Below are 21684 nucleotides of genomic sequence, written 5' to 3'. Positions count from 1 at the left end.
ATAAACTAACATCAGCCAGACACCAATTTTCTTGTAAATGTTTTGCTTTTGGTCCCTGATGGGTAAACTGGAACTGGTTTAGAAGCCTTGTAGACTTCCTTTGAAATCTTTAATTCCACCCAACTATCGTTACTATTATTATTGCTATTGGTTATTATATCAATAGCTGTTAATGGTTATAAGACCAATTATATCAATCATATCAAAGTGTTGTTATTCTATCGACATCTGCCTTTTATGTGGCACGTTGGCTACCAATCCATTATTTATTTTACCCTCATTGTATTTCAGTGATGGAAGCAACAAGAATCACTGCCTCACGTTTCACTTCCTTAGAGGGATAGGTAGAGAGACCAGTAGTTTCTGACTTTCCAAAGGTCACATAGCTAATCAGTGCTGGAATCCGCACACTGCATTAACTTCAAGGGTAGTAAAACAGGTACAGTTGTGATTTACCTTCCCCTGGAGATCTCGGATGGCTGTTTTTGCTTCACTTCGTCTGACCAGACCTCTCGCCCCCAGCTGCAACGAGCTGCAGTTCTCGCAGTACACAGCCACGTGTGACAATGTGCACATCCAGAAGATGCAGGGCGACGGCTACTGCCTGAAGCTCACCGACATGAAGGGCTTCTTCCAGCCCTGCTATGGGCTTCTCGATCCCCTCCCTTTCTACGAGTCCTGCTACCTGGATGGCTGCTACAACCACCAGAAGTTCCAGTTGTGCGGTTCCCTGGCCGCCTACGGGGAGGCCTGCCGCTCCTTTGGGATCCTTAGCACCGAGTGGATTGAGAAGGAGAATTGCTGTAAGAGAATTATTTTATTTCTGTGGATTCCTTTATAAGTGAAAAGAACAGCTTTGCTGGTAGCATTGCTTTGTCTAGGGATGACTGGTCCTCTCCCTCTTTGCACGTAGATCTCTCTGGGATTGGAGAGAGTTTGAGGTGCAACAGTGGATACTTCAGTGGAGCCTGACCCACTGGTAGTGCTTGTCCACTTATGGAGTTTGGAAAACCAATGGGAAGATGAGGTTCCCTAGGCTGGAGGGACTTAGGAGGTGGAGGGACGTGGTATGGGATTCCTGATTGATTTTACTTTCCAAACTCAGCTCTACCTTGGCTCCTTTAACGTGAGTCAGAGCCCGTATCAGAAAGAGAAGGCATGTGGCCAGGAGCAAGTTGAGCTGGGATTGCACTGGCTATATCTACCTGGGTTGAAAGGAAGCTGCCGTTGGATTTATAAGGGGATTGACATATATTCAATTAGCTGATAAAATAAAGATTTGTAGATTCTTTTATTTTTTTCTATAGTAAGAAAATTATTTTGATGTTTATTTCCATTATTCATTTTCTTACTATGTTAATCAAATAGATGGAGCAAGTATAATATATATAAACATACAAATGGGTCAGGCTGCTCGTGATGGCTCATGCCTGTCATCCTAGCACTCTGGGAGGCTGAGGTGGGAGGATTCCTTGAGCTCAGGAGTTGGAAACCAGCCTGAGCAAGAGCGGGACCCTGTCTCTACTAAAAATAGAGAGAAATTAGCTGGACAACTAAAAATAGAAAAAACCAGCCATGTGTCGTGGCTCATGCCTTCAGTCCCAGCTACTCGGGAGGCTGAGGCAGGAGAATTGCTTGAACCCAGGAGTTTGAGGTTGCTGTGAGCTAGGCTGACACCACAGCACTCTACTCAGGCCAACAGAGTGAGACTCTGTCTCCAAAAAAAAAAAAAAAAAAAAAATGGGTCATATACATACATGTGTGTTCATATACATAAATGGTCATTCCCATTAATGTGACCAAAGAACAAGTTTTATACCCTGACACAAAACAACACAGTGTGTATACAGGTACTGCTATGAAAACAGGCTCATTTCTAGACTGTACATACACATTGGTAAACTTGCAGACTACACCTGATCAAGTATAGGAATGAACTTAATTCAGAACCTTAAAACAATGTAGTTAATTAAAATATGTATCAGTGATTTCAGAAACTGTTACCAAGCAAATTACTAACCTCTGTTGGAAATTAACAGAAATGTTTTATATGATAATTTCAACATTTTACTCTGTTATGTCAATAAGCAATATTTTAAATAACTTTAAAATTAGCTGTTCTGAACTTTCAAAACAATCTGGAATTTTTTTTAAAAAATTTCATTTTTTGTTTAAACCTCAAAGCTTCCCTCTGTTTAAGGGTATGCCTTGTTTGCCTTTTGGCAGATGGACCACCACATTTGTAAATGAGTTTTTTCCTTCCTGTGGACCATAACTTCAGCACTGTCTTTCTGTTACTGTCTTTGGTCATTTTCAAACCTTGTTGGTCAACCATAACATTCACTGAGTGGCTACTGTGTGCTTAGCACTGTGTTAGGTTCTGAGCACACTGGGCAAGTGAAAGGGTATCTATAAAAGGAAGCTTTTTATGAGTGAACGTATTTATGGGAGGCTGAGGCAGTAGGATCGTTTAAGCCCAGGAGTTTGAGGTTGCTGTGAGCTAGGCTGACGCCACGACACTCACTCTAGCCCAGGCAACAAAGCGAGACTCCATCTCAAAAAAAAAAAAAAAAAAAAGTGAATGTATTTAGATGATGCTGAAGGATTTCCTTCAGTCGTCTTTCCAGAAATTAAGACAGGTTGATGCTAAGCCATCCATGTGCTTCCACCTAGTGCAAGTAGTTACTGACCAGAGGGGCATGGCGGCCAAATCAGTGGAGCTATGTGGAGCTATGAGACAGCTTGAGGATTTTGTTTTGTTTTTAAACTTTCTCTCTCTCTGCGTGTATGGTGAGAACACTTAAAATATACTCTCAGTAATTTGCAAGTATACAGTATATTGTTACTAACTATAGGCTCTGTGATATACAATAGATATCTTGAATTTATTCCTTCTATCTAACTGAAATTTTGGATCCTTTTTAAACTCTTTTTTTAAAAATCTCTTGAAGCCAACTTGGCTCCTGCTGGGATTGAACAGTTGTTGCTTTAGCACTAACCATCATACACCATGATGAACAGGAGGATTGTTCTATCTTGATAGGAAGAGAGATTCTTTAAATAACGAAATGAGTATCTAAAAGAAGATGCTCCCAGCTAGTGGTTCTCAAACTAAGGCATTGAATATTTTACAGAGTTACAGGTAGTCTCATCTGTTATAGAAATATTGTTGGTAATAACATGATGATGATACTGCACATACATTTCTATTTTACTTATAGTTTTGCCCTTTTGGCAAAACAGTACAATGAATCTAAGTCATGCTGGCAAGTTGTGTGGAGGTTTTTGGTTTGTCTATTTTTATAAAATCAAGTAGAAGTTTATGGGGGAAAGTCGACCATGAATCAAAAAGGACTAAGAAGCTCTGGTATGGGGACTTCTCTGGTATCTTACTGGCCCTAAAATATTCATTAATGACAAATGTTTATTGTGCACCAGCTATGAGGTGGCTGGATGCTGGGAACATAGAGATAAATGATTTGGACCGACCCTACTCTTTATGTAAAGGTCAAGAGACAAACGCAAGTAGTTGGAATATAGTGCAGTAGGCACAGTAATCGTGGTGCACCTTCGCAGTTACGAGCTTCTGTGTATTCAGTCTTCACCTTCACTTGCAACCTTGGGCAAGTTTCACCTGTGAAATGGGGATTATAAGACTTGGCTTGAAGGGTATTGGTGAGGGTCAAAGGAGATAATCCAGCTAAAGCATGAAGCACATTGCCAGGCCCATAGCAAGCACCCAGTTACTAGCTATCGCCATTATTTTCTGGAAGGTTGCCTGGCCTGTCAACTTGCAGCTGCCATGGGGCCATTTCTGATTTGGTAAAAGTGGCAAGTCCAGGGTGGAACCACATGCTACCTTGCGTAGGTGTGAAAATCAAGTTGTGCGTGTTTCTGTGTGTTTTCCTTTTTAGCAGGAGTGGTTGAAGATCCCTGTGTCGGGGCGGACTGTCCCAACAGGACCTGCGAGCTGGGCAACGGCCGGGAGCTGTGCGGCTGCATCGAGCCGCCCCCCTACGGAAACAGTGAGTGACAAGTGCCACCTCCCCACCCAGCAAGGCCCGTAGGAGCGGCCTGGCAGTGCATAGCAAAGCTCCAGGCGAGACCCCTGATGCATCACACGCTGTAGGTTAGAAATCCAAGTAGCGAAGCCTTCGGGAGCATTTAAGCAGAACAAGGAAGCACTCCAACCTCTTCAAAGTAGGTGAACGTTCATTTCCTCATAGCTACATCCTTTTCTTCTGTAAATTATAACACATAACTGTGTGCATGAATGGAATTGGCCAGTTCCGTCTGAGGCCACGTTCAACATCAAAGAGGTCCATATTGATCTTCTGGACGCACGAGGAATTAAAGTGGTTTGACGCCAGTATGAAAGAAATAGGACCAGGGTGCCAGGTGCCTCAAGGCTCCTTTAAAGCCAGCTTTATCTAGCCCAGTGCTTTTTGGTCCTTAAGAGACAACTGAAAAGTTTGAAGCAAGCCATAAATAACTAGGACTCTAGGTCTTGTTCCTAACTGTAGCTCCCTTCGGGTAGAAATGGCCTCATCCGTAGCAGCTTGAAGCAGAGCTGCTTTGCCTTCCAGCTCCGCTCCTGTTCTGGAACCAAGTAACTCAGAGGCATGTGCTAAATTTAACATCATTGGAGAATAAAGGCCTAATTGACTGAAAGGCTCCGTGGGAGGGGACAAAGGCTTCACCTAAGTGGATAAAAATGTTTTCCTCTGTTTCTGTAGTGCTTATTAGCTGGTGTTTACATGCACAGGGAAAATGTCAATTGCTGCATCGCTGTGTCAGAAAGCAAGTTCCTAGTGCTCACCTGGGGATCTCTAGGAGTTCTTCTGAGCTGGATTCAGCCAGGGCTCTGAGTGTGGCCTGGCCAGCACTGCTGTCCCTGAGGGCGTGCTCTGTGGCCAGGCCCCAGTGTGCCAGATTCTGTATGGAGCTTATGGAAAAGAAGCTGCCACCAGTGTCATAGGGGGAAGACCTGGGTTTATAAAGAAAAGACAAAAGACACTTTATTAGCATTGCTATCTTTTTAAAAAGCCTCTGCCTGTGCTTCGAATGAATTCATAAACTCATTTGGTCTGATCAAAGTGTAATTAGAAATGCTACAGCCTTTGAATGGAGATCGTTTGTGTCTTCTAAAGGAGAATGGTGATGGGATGCCTCACCCCCACCCGTGCAGTAAGACTCCCACTGATTTGCCTTTTGTAATAACTGTTCCCACAGACTCATATGACATTATTGATGCAGAGGTGACCTGCAAGGCGGCCCAGATGGAAGTGTCCATATCTAAGTGCAAACTCTTCCAGCTCGGCTTTGAGAGGGAGGGCGTGAGGATCAATGACAGACAGTGCACCGGCATCGAGGGGGAAGATTTTATCTCCTTTCAGATCAACAACACCAAAGGGAATTGTGGAAACATTGTGCAGGTGAGAAAATGGGACAGCAAAGGGCACCTGGCAGAAGTAGTGACAGCCCCCCGTGTTTGCACATTTATTGTCCTTAAAGCCAACTTTAGGGTGATCTACTTAAAAATGAGCTCCTTGGGGAACAGCTAAAGGCATGTGCAACATGAAGGACAGCAAGGGTGATCGTCCTTTGGTGCTAAGCGGTGACTGAATGGAGAGAGCTCGATCAGTGACGTGTTTCTTTCCTTGGTTTGTGATGCCGGCTGAAGTCCTTTGTCCAGCATGTGGACAGAATTGTTGTTACATTTCTCTTGTTTCCATTGTAAACGCAGCTGAGCTCAGCTATTTTGCAGGGTAAGGGAGTCCCAAATATCATTTAACAGTTGGGTGTTAAAATATAAAATTTAAATATAAAATACTATATGTATAAGATAGTGAGGTCCCACCTTCTAGTGTCAGATTATCCAGCGTGTAGGTTGGCAAAGCATCATACTTCTCTCCTTTCTCCTTCCTGCTTTGTGTCTTTTATTCACAGCTCTATTCATTAACACTTTTATCAGAAGGTGAAAGGAGTAAAGAGGTGAAACTTACACGTCTTCATTTTGGTCCACGTCTGGTAAAAGATTTGGTGGAGGGAGTTTAAACGGAGCATTAAAAAAGAAGATTTCTATTACCTTGCCATGGCAGTATTTCATGCTCTTCCTAGCTTGGGTTCCCACAGATAACTGGGGGCTGGTTGTAGTTAGAATTCAGTGATCGATGAAATCACCCTCTGTGGACATTCAAGGTTATCACCCTGAAGAGTGCTCTTGACATCTATTGTAATACTTTTCTTCCCCCTAGTAAATGCTGAGGCTAGCACCATACTGATTTATACTGGCCTCTGCATTAGTTATGGAATGAAGCCATTTCTCTATTTTCAGGGATATGGATTTGAAATGCAAGCCACGTACTCACTCCCAGACTTAATGATTTCTGACCTCCCCTTGCTTGCAGTCCAATGCCACTCATATCATGTATAAAAACACAATCTGGATCGAAAGTGCCAACAACACTGGCAACATCATCACCAGGGACCGCACGATCAATGTGGAGTTTTCATGCGCTTATGAGCTGGATATCAAGATCTCCTTGGATTCCGTTGTGAAGCCTATGCTAAGGTAGAGGATCTCCCGGGCTGTGCACATTGTCTTTTCTTTTCCTTGACAGTTAAGGTTTGCATAATCAAAATTGCTAGCATTTGCCTTTGCTGCCCTAGGAAAAACATAATTCACATTTCTTGAACACTTTAGGCCAGCATTGTTCAATAGAACTTTCTATGATAATAGAAATGTTCCATCTGTACTATCCAATACAGTAGCTACATGTGGCCACTGAGCACTTGAAATGTGGCTCAGGGGCTGGGGAATTGAATTTTTCATTTCATTTCATTTCATTTCATTTCATTTCATTTCCCATGTGGCTACTGGGTACCATAGCGGATAGCACAGCCTTAGACCTCACCACTGCATGCTTTGCCTTCCCTCTGCATTTTCAGCTTGAAAAATGGTAGATAACTGAATAAATATAATTGTTTAGGGTTCCCTGCCTCATGATGTTTCCCTTTTAGTGTCATTAACCTGACAGTTCCAACCCAAGAAGGCAGCTTCACCACCAAGATGGCGCTCTACAAAAATGCCTCCTACAAACATCCTTACCGCCAGGGGGAAGTAGTGTTGACGACCCGAGATGTGCTGTATGTAGGGGTCTTTGTGGTTGGAGCTGACTCCACACAGTTGATCCTAACGCTCAACAAATGCTATGCCACCCCCTCCCGCGACAGCAACGATAAGCTCCGGTATTTCATCATTGAAGGAGGGTGAGTAGCCTCTTAATAGAAAACAATCTCAGAACCTTTAGTATAATATTGTCCACATCATTTTTTAGGGAAGGGAATGGGAACCAATATTTGTTGACTACCTACAAGGCCAGTGTTTTGCATCTATTAATCCATCTAATTTTTATAATAACCTATGATATAGATATCATAAGCCTTGTTTTACAGACAAGATCGAGAAACTTGTTTAAAATCACACAGCAGTTTAGTAGTGGACTCCCCAAGTTCATGTGGCATTAACTACAAGATGCTTTATTCTCAATGTGATCAGAGAGGGGAATTCTGTCTTGCCTACTTTGAACTTCAATTTGAGAGGAACGTGGAATTCTACAAACGAAAGTATGTAATGAGAATAAATAAAGGTTAACAAATAGGATAGCTACCAAAATAAAAAAGAAATTAATAGCCTATAAACTCAACAAGTTTCTTTTCACTCAACATTATGTGCCCATCACCTAGTATATTTCCTCAAACATAGATGGGTACATAACAAAATTTATTGAATGAAAGAATGAATGAATGGGAAGAAAAGACTATAGACTAACTGCAATAAGAATAATTATCTTTACTTTTTAAAAACATTTACTGGTTATGTCATGCTGTTTACACATATTATATTTTATAATAATTCATTTTAACAGCTTTATTATATATAATTTACATACAATAAAATGTACTTGCTTTAAGTATAAAATTTAATGATTTTTAGTAAATTTTCAGACAATTACAAACATCATCATAATTTTAGAACATTCCCATCACCCTAACACAATAATTTCTTTCTTTATTTGAATTACTTTTTAAAAATGTTTATTGATAATTTTTATTGATACATAATTTTATTTATACATATTTATGGGGTACATGTGATATTTTGATACATGCATAAAATGTGTAATGATAAAATTATGGTATTTAGAGTATCCATCACCTTGAATGTTAATCATTTCATTGTGTTGGAAACATTTCAAATCTCTTACAGCTATTTTGAAATATACAGTAAATTGTTGTTAAATATAGTCAGTCACCCTACTGTGCTATTGAACACTAGAACTTATTTTTTCTATCTAACTGTATGTTTGTACCCATTAACCAACCTCTCTTCATCCCCTCCCCACACACCCTTCCGAGCCTCTGGTGACCATCATTCTACTGTCTACTCCCGTGAGATCCCTTTTTTAGCTCCCACGTATGAGTGGCTTATTTCATTTAACATAATAATCTCTAGTTCCATCTATGTTGCTGCACATGACAGCATTTTATTCTTTTTTAGGGCTGAATAGCATTCCATTGTGTATACATACCACATTTCCTTTATCATTCATCCACTGACATGTGGATTCCATATCTTGGCTATTGTGAATAGTGCTTCTACAAACGTGGGACTATATGTATCTCTTTGATATATTGATTTCCTTTTCTTTGGATGAACACCCAGTTGTGGGATTGCTGGATCATATTGTAGTTATAGTTTTAGTTTTTTGAGAAAACTCCATACTGCTTTCCAAAATGGCTGTACTGATTTACATTCCCACCAACAGTGTATAAGAGTTCCCTTTTCCCTACATCCTTGCCAGCATTTGTTATTGTTTAATTTTTTCATAATAGCCATTCTAACTGGGGTAAGATGATATCTCATTATGGTTTTGATTTGCATTTTCCTGATGATTAGTGATGTTGAGCATTTTTTCATATACCCATTGGCCATTTGTATGTCTTCTTTTGAGAAATATCTTCTCAGCTCCTTTATCCACGTTTTAATGGGATTATTTGTGGGTTTTTTGTTTTTTGTTTTTTTTTTTTTTGCTGTTGGGTTGAGTTTCTTGTATATTCCAGATATTAGTCTCTTGTCATTTGAATAGTTTGCAAATATATTTTTGCATTCTACAGGTTGTCTCTTCACTCTTTTGATGGTTTCCTTTGCTGTGCAGAAGCTTTTTAGTTGAATATAGTCCCATTTGTTTACTTTTGTTTTTGTTGCCTGTGCTTTTGAAGTCTTAGCCACAAAATATTTGCTAGGCTAATGTCCTGAAGCATTTCCCCTACATTTTATTTCAGAAGTTTTTAATTTTGGGGTCTTACATTTAAATATCTAAGCTATTTTGAGATGATTTTAGTACATGGTGAGAGATAGGGTTCTACTTCCAGTCTTCTGCACATAGACACCTAGTTTTTTCAGTACCATTTATTGAATAGGGTGTCCTTTCCCCAATATATGTTCTTATGTTCTTAGTGCCTTTGTTGAAAATTATTTAGCTGTAAAAACATGAATTTATTTCTTTGATTTCTATCCAGTTCCATTGGTATGTGTGTCTGTGTTTACATCAATACCATTGCTGTTTGGGTTAGTATAGCTTTGTAGTATATTTTGAAGTCAGGTAGTGTGGTACCTCCAGCTTTGTCCTTTTTGCTTGGTATTGCTTTGGCTATTCACGATCTCTTGTGGTTCCATATGAATTTTAGGATTTATTTTTCTATTTCTGTGAAGAATATTGTTGGTATTTTGATAGGGATTGCATTGAATGTGTAGATTGCATTGTGTAGTATGGTCATTTTAACAATATTAATTTTTCTGATTCATGAGCATGGGATGTCTTTCCATTGGTTTGTGTCCTTTTCAATTTCTTTCATCAGTGTTTTATAGTTTTCCCTGTAGAGGACTTTCACATCATTTCTTGAATTTATTCCTGTTTTTTTGCTAGCTATTGTAAATGGGATTGGTTTCTTGATTTCTTTTCCAGTGAATCATTATTGGTGTTTAGAAATGCTACTGATTTTTGAATGCTGATTTTGTATCCTGCAACTTTACTGAATTCACTTATCAGTTCTAAGAGGTTTTGGTGGAGACTTTAGGTTTTTCTTCTTATAAGATCATGTCATCTGTGAAGAGGGATAATTTGACTTCCTGTTCTCCAATTTGGATGCTTTTTATTTCTTTTTCTTGCCTGATTTCTCTGGCTAGGACTTCCAGTAGTATGCTGCCAAAGAGTGGTAAAAGTGGGCATCTCTGTCTTGATCCAATTCTTAGAGGAAAGGCTTTCAGCTCTCCCCCATTCAGTATGATGTTAGCTGTGGGTCTATCACATATGGCCTTTATTATGTTGAGGTTTGTTCCTTCTGTGCCTAATTTCTTGAGAATGTTTATCATGAAGAGATGTTGAATTTGATCAAATGCTTTTTCTACACTTATTGAGATGATCATATGAGTTTTGTCCTTCATTTTATTGATGTGTTGTATCCCATTTATTGATTTAAATGTGTTGAACTATGCCTGCACCCCTGGTATAAATTCCACTTATTCATGGTGTATTATCATTTTAATGTGTTGTTGGACTCAGTTTGCTAGTATTTTGTTGAAGATTTTTGCATCTGTGTTCATCAGGGGTATTGGCCTGTAGTTTTGCTTTTTTATTGTTGTGTCTTTGTCTGGTTTTGGTATTAGGGTAATGCTGGCCTCCTAGAATGAGTTAGGAAGAATTCCCTCCTCTTCCATTTTTTGCAGTAATTTGAGAAGAATTGGTGTTAATTCTTCTTTATAAGTTTGGTAGAATTCAGTAGTAAAGCCATCTAGTCCTGGAGTTTTCTTTGTTGGGAAACTTTTTGTTACTGATTCTATCTTGTTATTCATTATTGGTCTGTTCAGGTTTTCTATTTTTCCTGGTCCAATCTTAGTAGATTGTATGTGTCCAGGAATTTATCCATTTTTTTTTTTTAGATTTTCTAGTTTGTTAGCGTATAGTTGTTCATAATAATCTCTAACAATCCTTTGTATTTCTGTAGTGTCCACTGTAATGTCTCCTTTTTAGGAGTTTCTGATTTTATTTATATGGGCCTTTTTTCTCTTTCTTGGTTAGTCTAGCTAGCACTTTATCAATTTTTTTATCATTCAAAAAAACCAATTGTTCATTTTGTTGATCTTTTGTTTTTGGTTTTAGTCCCTATTTTATTTAGTTCTTCTTTGATCTTTATTATTTCTTTCCTTCCACTAAATTTGGGTTTGTTTTGTTTTTGCTTTCCTTTTCTAGTTCCTTGAGGTGCATCATTAGGTTATTTGAAATCTTTCTACTTTTTTGATGTAGGTGTTTATTGCTATAAACATCCATTTTAGCACTGCTTTTTCTGTATCCCATAGGTTTTGGTATTTTTCCATTTCCATTTTGGTTGTTTCCATTTTCATTTGTTTTAGGAAATGTTTTTATTTCCTCCTTAATTCCTTCTTTGACCCAGTGATAGTTCAGGAGCATGTTGTTTAATTTACATCTATTTGTACACTTTCCAAAGTTCCTCTTATTATTGGTTTCTAGTTTTCTTCCACTGTGCTCTAAGAAAATACTTGATATGATTATGATTTTTAAAAATTTGTTTTTAAACAAATTTGGCCACATGGCCTAACATGTGATCTGTCTTAGAGAATGTTCTATATGCTGATGAGAAGAATGGGTATTCTGCAGCTGTTGGATAAAATGTGCTGTAAATGTTTATTAGGTCCATTTGGTCTAAAGTGCAATTTAGCCCAGTGTTTCTTTTTTGATTTTCTGTCTAGATGGTCTTCTCTAGTGCTGAGACTGGGGTGCTGAAATCTCCAACTATTATTGTATTGGTGTCTATCTCTCCTTTTAGATCCAATAATATTTACTTTATATATCTGGATGCTCCAGTGTTGGGTGCATATATATTTAGAATTGTTATATCCTCTTGCTGAATTGATCTCTTTGTCATTATATAATGACCTTCTTTGTCTCTTTTTATGGTTTTTGACTTAAAGTCTATTTTATCTGATATAAATGTAGCTATTCCTCCTTGCTTTTGGTTTTTGTTTGTGTGGAATATCTTTTTCCATACTTTCACTTTCAGTCTCTATGTGTCTGTACTGGTCAAGTGAGTTTCTTGTAGGCAGCCTATAGTTAGGTCATGTTTTTTAAATTCATTTAGCCAGTCTATATCTTTTAAGTGGAGAATTTCATCTGTTTACATTCAAGGTTATTATTGATAGGTGATGACTTATTGTCAACATTTTGTTAATTGTTTTCTGATTATTTTATATATCCTTGGTTCATTTCTTTCTTTCCTATTGCATATCATTGCTGTTTAGTGGTTTCCTGAAGCAGTAACATTTGACTCCTTTTTCTTTCTCATTTGTGTATCTGTTCTACCATTGAGTTTTATACTTTCATGTATTTTCATGATGGTAGATATCCTTTTGCTTCTAGATGTGAGCATTTCTTTTAGGGTTGTCCTAATGATGATGAATTCCCTCAGTTTTTTGCTTGTCTAGGAAAGACTTTATTTCTCCTTCATTTTTGAAGAATAGCTGTGCTGAGTATAGTATTATTGGTTAGCAGGTTTTGTTCTTTCATCACTTTGAATCTATCATCCCATTCTCTTCTGGCCTTTGGCCTGTAAGGTTTTTGCTGAGAAATATGTTGCAAATCTGAGGGGGATTCCTTTATATGTGACTTGACTTTTTTCTCTTGCCATTTTTAGAATTTTCTCTTTGTCTTAGACTTTTGACAGCTTGACTATAATGTGCCTTGGAGAAGACCTTTGGGTTGAATCTTTTGGGGATCTTTGAGCTTCCTGTATCTGGACGTCTATATTTCTTGCAAGACTTGGAATGTTTTCAGTTATTATTTCATTAAATTGGTTTGTTATACCTTTTGCTATCTCTTCTCCTTCTGGAAATTCCCAAATTCAAATATTTGGTTGCTTTATGTTATTCTATATTTTACATAGGCTTTCTCTTTTCATTTTTATTCTTTCTTTTTCTTTTCAGAATGGGTTATTTCAAAAGAACTGAATTCAACTTCAGAAGTTCCTTCTTCTGCTATTTTTGAAGCTTTCAATTATATTTTCCTTTCATTCATTGAATTATTCAGTTCTAGCATTTCTGTTTGTTTCTTTTTTTAAAAAAAAGATATGTGGCTCTTTGTTGAATTTCTCATTCAGATCATGAATTGTTTTTCTTATTTATTTGTATTATTTATCTGTGTTCTATTGAATCTTACTGATCTTCTTTAATATCATTATTTTGATTTTTTTCAGTCATTTTATAGATTTATTTTTTGTTGAAATTTGTTGCTGGAGAATTATTGTGTTCCTTTGGAGGTGTCACGTTTCCTTGCCTTTTCATGTTTCTTGCGTATTTACATTGATATCTGGGCATCTAATGTAATAGTCACTGCTTCTAATTTTATGGACTGGCTTTCATAGGGGAAGACTTTTTCCTATAGATATATCTATAATGTTGGTTGTGTAGGGTGCTTTGGCTTTGATTCTAGGTGGGCACAGTACTGCAGTCTCCATATTATTTTTTCAGTTGTAATCAGCATCATGGATTCTGTGAGTTCCTCAGTGGCTTAGGCTACAACTGTTAGTTGACACTGTGGTGAAGCTTTGCTGGGGATGGGGATGCCAGGTGGGCTGGTCCTTGGACACCAGTGCTTGCAGTGGCAGGCCTTGCATGCTGGTCCTTGGGTCCCTGGTAGTATATGCAGGTACTATTGGTAGCAGGTCTGGATGGGCTGATCCTTGGGCCTCCAGCTGGCTTGCTCAGGTGCTGGCAGTGGCACTGATAGGCCAGGTGGGTGGGTGGGCCCTCATATCCCTGAGAAGGCTGTATAGCATTAGTGATGGCATTAGCAGCAGCAGGCCAGCTCTTGGGCCCCCAAACAGCACATGCAGGTGCCAGCAGTGGTGGTGGCAGGCTGGATGGGCCAGTTCCCAGGTCTCTAGGTGGTGGGTATGGGTGGGTGCCAGTGGTGGTGGCAGGTTGAGCAGGCCTGTTTTCGGGCTCCTAGAAGATGTGCATGGTCACTAGCAGTGGCAGGCATGGCAGAGCAATCCCCAGGCCCCTGGATGACATGAATGGGCACTGGCAGTAGCAGGTTGGGCAGGCCTGTCCTCAGGAGCCCAAATGGTGCACAGGGGCACAGGCTATACAAGGTAGGGCAGGCCTGTTGTCCGGCCCCCCAGTGGTATACACAGGCACCAGTGGTGGCGGGTGGGTGGATTGATCCCTAGGCCCCCAGATGGCACCAGAAGCCACACTTTGATACCAGTGGCAGCAGTGGTAGCAGCCTGGATGGGCCAGTTCTCAGGCCCCTGGAAGGCGTGTGTGGGTGCTGGTGGTGACAGGTGGAGTGAGTCAATTCCCAGGCCCCAAGATGACGTGTGTGGGTGCTGGCAGCAGCAGGCAGGGTGGACCTGTCCTCAGGCCCAAGGATGGCACCTGGGTGTGCTGGTCCCTAGGCCCCCTGAAGGGACATACAAGTGTGTGGTGGTCCTGCTGCTGGCAGGATCGGGTTGCTGTCAGTGGTAGTGGCCTCAGGCAGGTTGTTCTCAGGCCCTGGAGAACATGTACTTCGGCTCCCTTTTTCCCAGGGGCAGCCTCCCCAGTGCACTGCATTTCCCATTCCCCAGGGCATGGGACACTGCGTGGGCTAGAGTGCTGGAGACCTGGCCACCTTTCTGGGTCCAGCTGGTGTCTTTACACTGCAGCCCTCTGGTTGGATGTCAGGGGATGTCAGCAAAGCTCCGGGGATGGGAGATGCCAGGGCTGCTGGGCCCCAGGACAATGTGTAGTCTGGGGGGACTGGGCTGTCAAAATGGCACCATGCTGCAGCTGCTTGCATCACAGGGTGTGTGTGGGATCCAGTGTAAACTCTCTCTATGCAGCAATGCCATTATGTGGATCCAGGCAGCTCCGTACACTCACCTAAGGGCCTGCAAGGGTATAGGGGGCTCTCCCGTGGCTAGGATTGCTGGAATTCATCGTGGAAACATGGCTTGCTGGGGATCCCCTGCTTACCTTTTCTGCATACTGGAGAGTTTCTGGTGGCTCCAAGCTGATCCCAGCTGGGCCAGCTGCTTCACTTCCTTCTCCTTCTCCCCTCAGAGGTTTCCTGTCACTTCCCTGCTGAATTCCAGTGTTTTGTCTTAGAGGCTCTATTCGACTTGTGATTATCTGCCCTCTGTTTTGGTCCTTCTCTGTGGAGGAGACACATGCTGGGTGCCTCTAGTCAGTCGTCCTGAAGCCTACAAAAGTTCTTAAAGTAGGTGACTGTATTAATCATAATTCGTCTTGTTATACGTGGTAAGGACCCATTCAAGCTAGCTTATACAAAAAACAAGGCATTTAGTGGTTGCAAAACCAAACCATAATTGGGAGGCAAGGTGGCCGACTAGAGACATTGCTTGCTGGAGTGTCGTGGAGGGAAGGAAGAGTATCAGGTAAAGGAGGGTGGGGAACAGGCACAGCACAGGTGTAGCTCAGAGGAGGAGGTGCCAGAGCCTGCCAGGGACCTCACACAGGGAGATTGTGGAGAGAGCAGGAAACAGAAAAAGAGAAGAGGTTGGTGAGGTTCAAACCCAGAGAGGCTTGGAGCCTAGTGAAGGGGTGAGGGGGGATTCTGTTTCCCCTCCTGACACACTGAGGGTAATCAGCAGGCTACTGATTTGTTTGGAAGCTTGCCCACCTTTGCGAGCCCAGGTGCTGCTGCAGCCACTGAATTGTGTGGAGATCTGGCGTGATCCCGGAGCTTGGACGTTCTGTGCAGGCTTCCTCCCAGGGGAGGGAGACGGAAGGAGCCGGGGTCCCCTTGGAGAAGAGGAGTGTGCTTCTGGGAAGGTAAACAACAGACAACCGCTATTTTGCAGGTGAAACCGGCTTAGAGAGGTTAGGCACAGAGCCCACCCTAGGCCACCCAACTTTCAAGGAGCAGAGAAGGAATCCTTTTAGGTATCAGGACACCCTGACTCCCTAACTGACCAGGCGTGGTGCGTGGCATGGGTTGCTGATGTATATTGTGGCATATTCAGCGAAGACCTCACTAAGGCATTTGTCTTTCTGAATTGGTGTTTCTGCTCCTTAGAGGCAGAGGGAGGGTCTTGGTGACCACTCAGTGTCTTGCAGGCCTAGCCTCATGGGTCAACGTCACAGTTCTCCTTTTATGTTTCTTTCCTCCCTTTATCATCTTCCTTTCCCAACATAAAAGGGCTCAGATCTGAGCCACTCTGCAAATGCACACCCCGATTACAGGGCCTGCTTCTCCTTTGAAGGACACGGCAGCATTTAGCATTTTAAAAATAGTATTTAATAGATTTGACCCAGAGAGGGAGAAAGAGCCAGTGAGCATGTTAATAAATCTCAGCTTACCCCAGGGTCTGTCTGCATAAAGGCCTTCAAATTAAACTGTTGTGGGGCGGGAAGTGATTTCATCATGTGGGAGAATTTGAATCCATCAGTCCTCCTGACTTTTCTTGGAGGGATGTGATTATTTTTTTTCCCCCAATGAACAGTGCTTAATGAATGAGCAGCAAAATGGGTCCACTAGAGTATTTTGGGGGTCACTTATTCCTCCCTAGCTGTGCGGAGGGCAGAGACAGCACCAACTTCTACTGGTGGCTCAGAGGTCTGGGGGGCACATAGGCCACTTCTGTTCTCTACATGTGCCTAGACAGAGGGAAGACAAGTGTTCCTTTGTTAATGGACTGAAGATTCTAGTGCTTGGCTTAGCTCACTCTAAGGGAGGCCCCCGGGCAGTCATCCTGCCCACCGAGACCTCACCCTCAAGTCTTCTCCCTGGTTAGGAGGGAAGGTGTGTGTGTGGATTGGAGAGCTGCTACCGCTTTAGAATCCTTGAAAACAAGTTAGATTATCCAAACAAATAGCAGTGACAACGAAAAGTATGGCATGTAAGTTTTTGTTTCAAAGCATCGAAGAGACTATTGCCTTGAAAAACAACTTGAATTTTGCCTAGAAGACTAATTACAAAACTTAATAGGTGTTGGAATGCTGAAGGATAACTTCAATTTTTAATTTTTCTTATCGCAAAGCTACTTAATACTGTGGGCTAGGGAAAGGAAACATAAGAAAAAGAGTCACCCTTTTTATCTTTATCATTTAAATAGCTTATTGGCTCCTCCGGGGCATCTTTGGCCATGGCAGCACAATTCACTCATTCATTCATTCATTTGCCTAACAAAAATTTTCAAACACCTACTACATGCCTCACACAGTGAGGAAATACGACTTGATTCCTATATTCCAGGAGCTCAACAGGGTGCTGTTGGCAAATCCAGGAAAGGCTACCTGTCCCCGCCTCGCCTGGGCATGATTAGGGGATACTGGTGGTGTAGGAAGAGCAGGAGGTAGGCACAGGAAGAAGAGCAGAAAGACCTTCCAGGTGGGAGACACATTGCATGAAAAGACACTGGAGCATAAAAGACTGTGATTCGTTTGGGGAACTCTAAGTAGCTGAAGCAAGATATCTGTGCCCGAGGGACGTCTTGGCTGTGGCTGTCTGTTGGCTCAATACCACAAGAAGGAAGGGAGTTGAGAAAAGAGGCGGTCAGCTACATCAAAACAGTCTGCGGCTCATCCTTGACGGCTCTTCCTTCCCTTCCAGCTCCTACCTATTTTAACGTGTGGGAAGATTTCCCAGGAGAGTTTGAGTCAGGGGCCCCTGCCAACATAGATAATTAACTGAAGAAAATACAGAGAAGTAAGAGCTAATCTTGTGTTTATTAAATTGATATCAGTAAAACACAGCATTATGAGGGGGCGGAATGAGACACAAGCGTGGGGAGATCGAGTGTGGTCCCAACAGGCACTTTGGTTTAGTTGCAGTTCGGATACTAATTCGAGGTGGGATCCGACGTTTCAAAACAAGCTATGAAAATACGAGGGAGTGATAATAATAAATGGCAAGCCCATGCAGTCCAGAGGTCACTTTCAAATGTAAAAACATTTTTACCGTTTACGATGGCTTTATGTGAAATGTGAAATTTTGAAATGAAGATGAGGATTAAAGCTTATGAGGGAAAAATGTGACGCCAGGATTCCATTATTTTTTTCTGAGTAGGTGTCAGAACATCAAGGACAACACCATCGGCATCGAGGAGAACGGGGTCTCCCTAACCTGTCGCTTTCACGTGACCGTCTTTAAATTCATTGGGGATTACGATGAAGTTCACCTTCACTGCGCAGTGTCACTCTGTGACTCAGAAAAGTACTCCTGTAAAATCGTAAGTGCGAGTGTAAAAATGCAGTGCTCAGACTTCCTTCTCACTGTCCCAGTGTCCCAGCACAGGGATCACCAATGCCAGGCAGCCGAACTGGAATCGTCCGCGGACGCTGAGGAGTGGATGGTCATCTTTGGTGGAACAATAAGAGGGAGGACACATGGAAGGAGGTCTGCTTAGTCCTCTCGCTCTGAAAGGCCCACTGGTCATTGGCTTAACACTAGACTAGGGTTTCTCAAACCTTGACATTATTGACATCTTGAATCAAATCATTCTTTGTTGTGAGGCTGTTCTGGGCACGGCAGCATCCCTGGCCTGCACACACTAGATGCTGGTAGCACATTCTCCCCAGCCGCGGCACCCAAAAGTGTCTCCGAACATGGCCAGCTGGCCCGGTTGAGAACCACTGCACTGGAGTCTCAGGGAGACAGTGAGCCAGGCAACCTGAGTCTGGCGGCCACTGGGCCAAGCTCCGCTCCACTACAGAACTGAACTCCTGGGGTCAGGACAGCTCAACCAGGTGTGCTACAGCCATCGCATCTACTCCAGGGCCTGAGGCTCTGGAGGGGCCACTGGGGTGAGGTGACAAACCAATCATCCATTCATACCAGGCTTCCATCCCCACCACTTATGGCTATGTCCTTAAGATTTGACTGTCCTGGTAGGTGGCCCCTAACCTTTAACTTTCCAGCTTTAAGCTTACCCCATGTTTGCAGAATCAAGATGTGAGTTATGGTCAGAGCTACATACCGACACTGCTGCATCCATTAGTGTCTGATGAGATACGGCAATCCTCATTCCCGGACAGGGAGCCTCTTTGAATGTAACTCCAGTGTGGAGAGTATATTTAATTCTGCTCGACATAAAGACTAGGGTCCCAGTGGACTCAGTGATCAAGAATGCATTGGTTCTAATTAATCTAAGCAGCAGTAGTGCTTGAGGCCAGAGCCACCGCCTCTTGTGAAGGTGGAAGTGTGGTGGAGAATAAGTTGTCAGCTTAATTGTGTGAAATTTTCCCTCTGGTGTTCTGTCTTGCAGACTTGCCCACAGAATTCCAGGACTGCCACAGGTTACACAAAAGAACCTAAAGAGCAGATCATTTCAGTGGGACCTATTAGGAGAAAACGTATGTATGTTTCCTAAAACATGCTATAAATTATTAAAACAATGGGATTGGAAGGCTCAGATGTGCTTCACCTATGACATGAGCCCGGTGGATGAGGACATTGGTGGGGACGCCAGTTGGAGAGGACCGCCTGCTTCCTTGAAGAGATCTTTTCATTGACTTTAAAAACTCAACGGCATTGGGCTGTTCTTTGTCCTCTTCCCTCGTTAAAGCCGTGCCCTGCGATACCAGTTGAAGGGTTGGACTGTGTAGTTCATGTGCCCAACTGCTCTTTTGCAGGGCTGGACTGGTGTGAGGACAACGGAGGGTGTGAGCAGATTTGCACGAGCCGGGTGGACGGGCCTCTGTGCAGCTGCGTGACGGGGACCCTGCAGGCGGACGGCAAGAGCTGCAGAGGTAGACGCCCCTCCACTTCGGGGCGGGCAGCTAGGGCGCACGGCAGGGTCTGCACTCTGGGAGAAATTCAGGTTCAAAGCCCACTCAGTCAGCAACTTTCCTATGAAAATTCCAGAAATGAAGAGGGGAAAGATGGGGGAAAGGCCCATGGAATTCTAGTGCCTTTCTCTTTTTTTTTGTAATGTTTTGGTCCCCACTGTTTCATCTAAAAGATGAAGATAATTAAAAAAGAATAAATTATCCAACCATGCAAGGGGAATATATTGGCCCTAAATCTGCCTGCCACGTCTACTTGGGCTAGCGCTCGGTTGAGATGTTTGCTTCAGCATACAAGAAAACTTTAGCACCTGGTGTCCCTGATGCCCTGTGAGGTCAGCAAGACTCTCCTAAAGATTGGATTGATTCTGCCACTTTGCTGCCTCAGTCAGGGCCATTTGGATAAAGTGGGTTCTTGGCAGGGAAATTTGCTTTATTTAGTCAAGTACTGCAAAGACATCTGATCCCTAGTAAACAGGTATTTTAGCCCCCATGGGACTTACTATGTTCCTCTCTGTTCACAGCCTCTAATTCTTCCATTGAACTTCAAGTTTGGATGCTTCTTCTCATCATAACCCAGATTTCATTATGGCATTTTATCTATAAATCAGGCACAACCTCATAATTAACTCAAGGTTGCTATATAAAGTACTGTACTTTACTTACTTCAACTCCCTGTAGGATAAAAAGTGTGTGCCCTTAAGTCAAAGCCTATTTGAAAGTGTCCAGCATCTCAAAGTGACGCCACCTGCCTCCAACGGTCACAGGTCCAGAAATGAGTGACATTCCAAGCTCCTCTTTCGCAGTATGCAACGGGGCTTCTAAAAGCCAGTTGTGGAATGCGTATATCTTGCCCAAATTTCCCAAACAGCTGTCACTAGAACCTTTGGTCCACACAAAAAAGCCAGTAAAGGAAAAAATCCTGGTCAGAGAAGTCTGACCGGAAATCCGACCAGAGAACTCTGTCAAGCTCATGCTATTTCTGGATCACAGCTTTTGCAGAGCGAGGGCCTGTTGGAACAATTTGGAAGTGATGACTGGAAGGTGTGACTCCCTCTAAGGAACCTATCTGATGTTTGCAAGTGTCGGACCCAAGATGTGCGTGTGTGGCCCCCTTCTGTTTATGATAAGCCCCTTCCCCACCCAGTACGTCCTCCAACCTTGCCATGGCAACTTTGGCCACCGGGGATATTGTTAACCTGGACGACCCCATCCCCCATCCTGCCCCCTCAAACCCCATCCTTCTCTATTTACAAATCAACCAAATCATTTTTAATGTGTTTTATCCTTAAATAAACTTGTGTTCAAGTATTCTCATTGCTTGGTGGCTGGAATCATTCTTAAGGATGTCAAGCTTTGTGCACTAAATAGCATGCTATGATTGAAAACAAAGAAGTAGCAGCGGCAGCAGCAGTTGGGCCAGGTGGGCACCGCTGGCCAGAGCGTTAATGCGCTGTTCTATTGCCGTCCCTGTGTGTGTGCAGAGTGTTAGCAGAGCATTAAGGTGCTGTGCACAAGAGAACACACAGCGTCCTCTTTTGTAAGTGGTATACAAACACACATTTACTGTAATTAACTACAAAATGGAGGGCCTGCTAAATATATCCCTGGAGTGCCTCTCTTTTTAAGGTCAAAAACAAAATAAAACCCACTTCAAGTTTATTTTGAAGTTGTTTCGGATTTAAGCTGATAAGCTGATAGCATTTTTGTATTTTTCTGGGAACTCTGAAAAGCTGAGCAAAAACACTTAGCGTCCTTGAACGTGGGTGTGGGTGCAATGGCTATTGTCCCACATGTCGAAGGTGCCGGCATCG

At 42.3% G+C, this 21684-nt stretch overlaps 1 protein-coding gene across 3 annotated transcripts in view; it reads left to right on the top strand.

Annotated features, from left to right (window-relative positions):
• Positions 1-21183, top strand: part of LOC123641241 (tubulin-specific chaperone cofactor E-like protein) — a 155585-nt gene extending 134402 nt beyond the window's left edge. For 2 of the 3 annotated variants that reach the window (XM_045555792.1, XM_045555791.1), the window contains 9 exons: positions 523-803; positions 3915-4025; positions 5233-5435; positions 6411-6574; positions 7024-7272; positions 18153-18315; positions 19351-19438; positions 19718-19834; positions 20395-21183. In XM_045555792.1, coding sequence (XP_045411748.1) covers positions 523-803; positions 3915-4025; positions 5233-5435; positions 6411-6574; positions 7024-7272; positions 18153-18315; positions 19351-19438; positions 19718-19834; positions 20395-20495 — 1477 coding nt within the window. In that variant the 3' untranslated portion in view covers positions 20496-21183. Of the gene's footprint in view, positions 1-507; positions 804-3914; positions 4026-5232; positions 5436-6410; positions 6575-7023; positions 7273-18152; positions 18316-19350; positions 19439-19717; positions 19835-20394 lie in introns of all 3 variants that reach the window. The other variant, XM_045555793.1, reaches the window with a different exon arrangement.
• The last annotated feature ends 501 nt before the right edge of the window (positions 21184-21684 follow it).

This window comes from Lemur catta, chromosome 7 (assembly GCF_020740605.2).
Source record: "Lemur catta isolate mLemCat1 chromosome 7, mLemCat1.pri, whole genome shotgun sequence".
In the NCBI taxonomy this organism is placed as follows: Eukaryota; Metazoa; Chordata; class Mammalia; order Primates; family Lemuridae; genus Lemur; species Lemur catta.
This window is presented reverse-complemented; position numbering and strand designations above follow the sequence as displayed.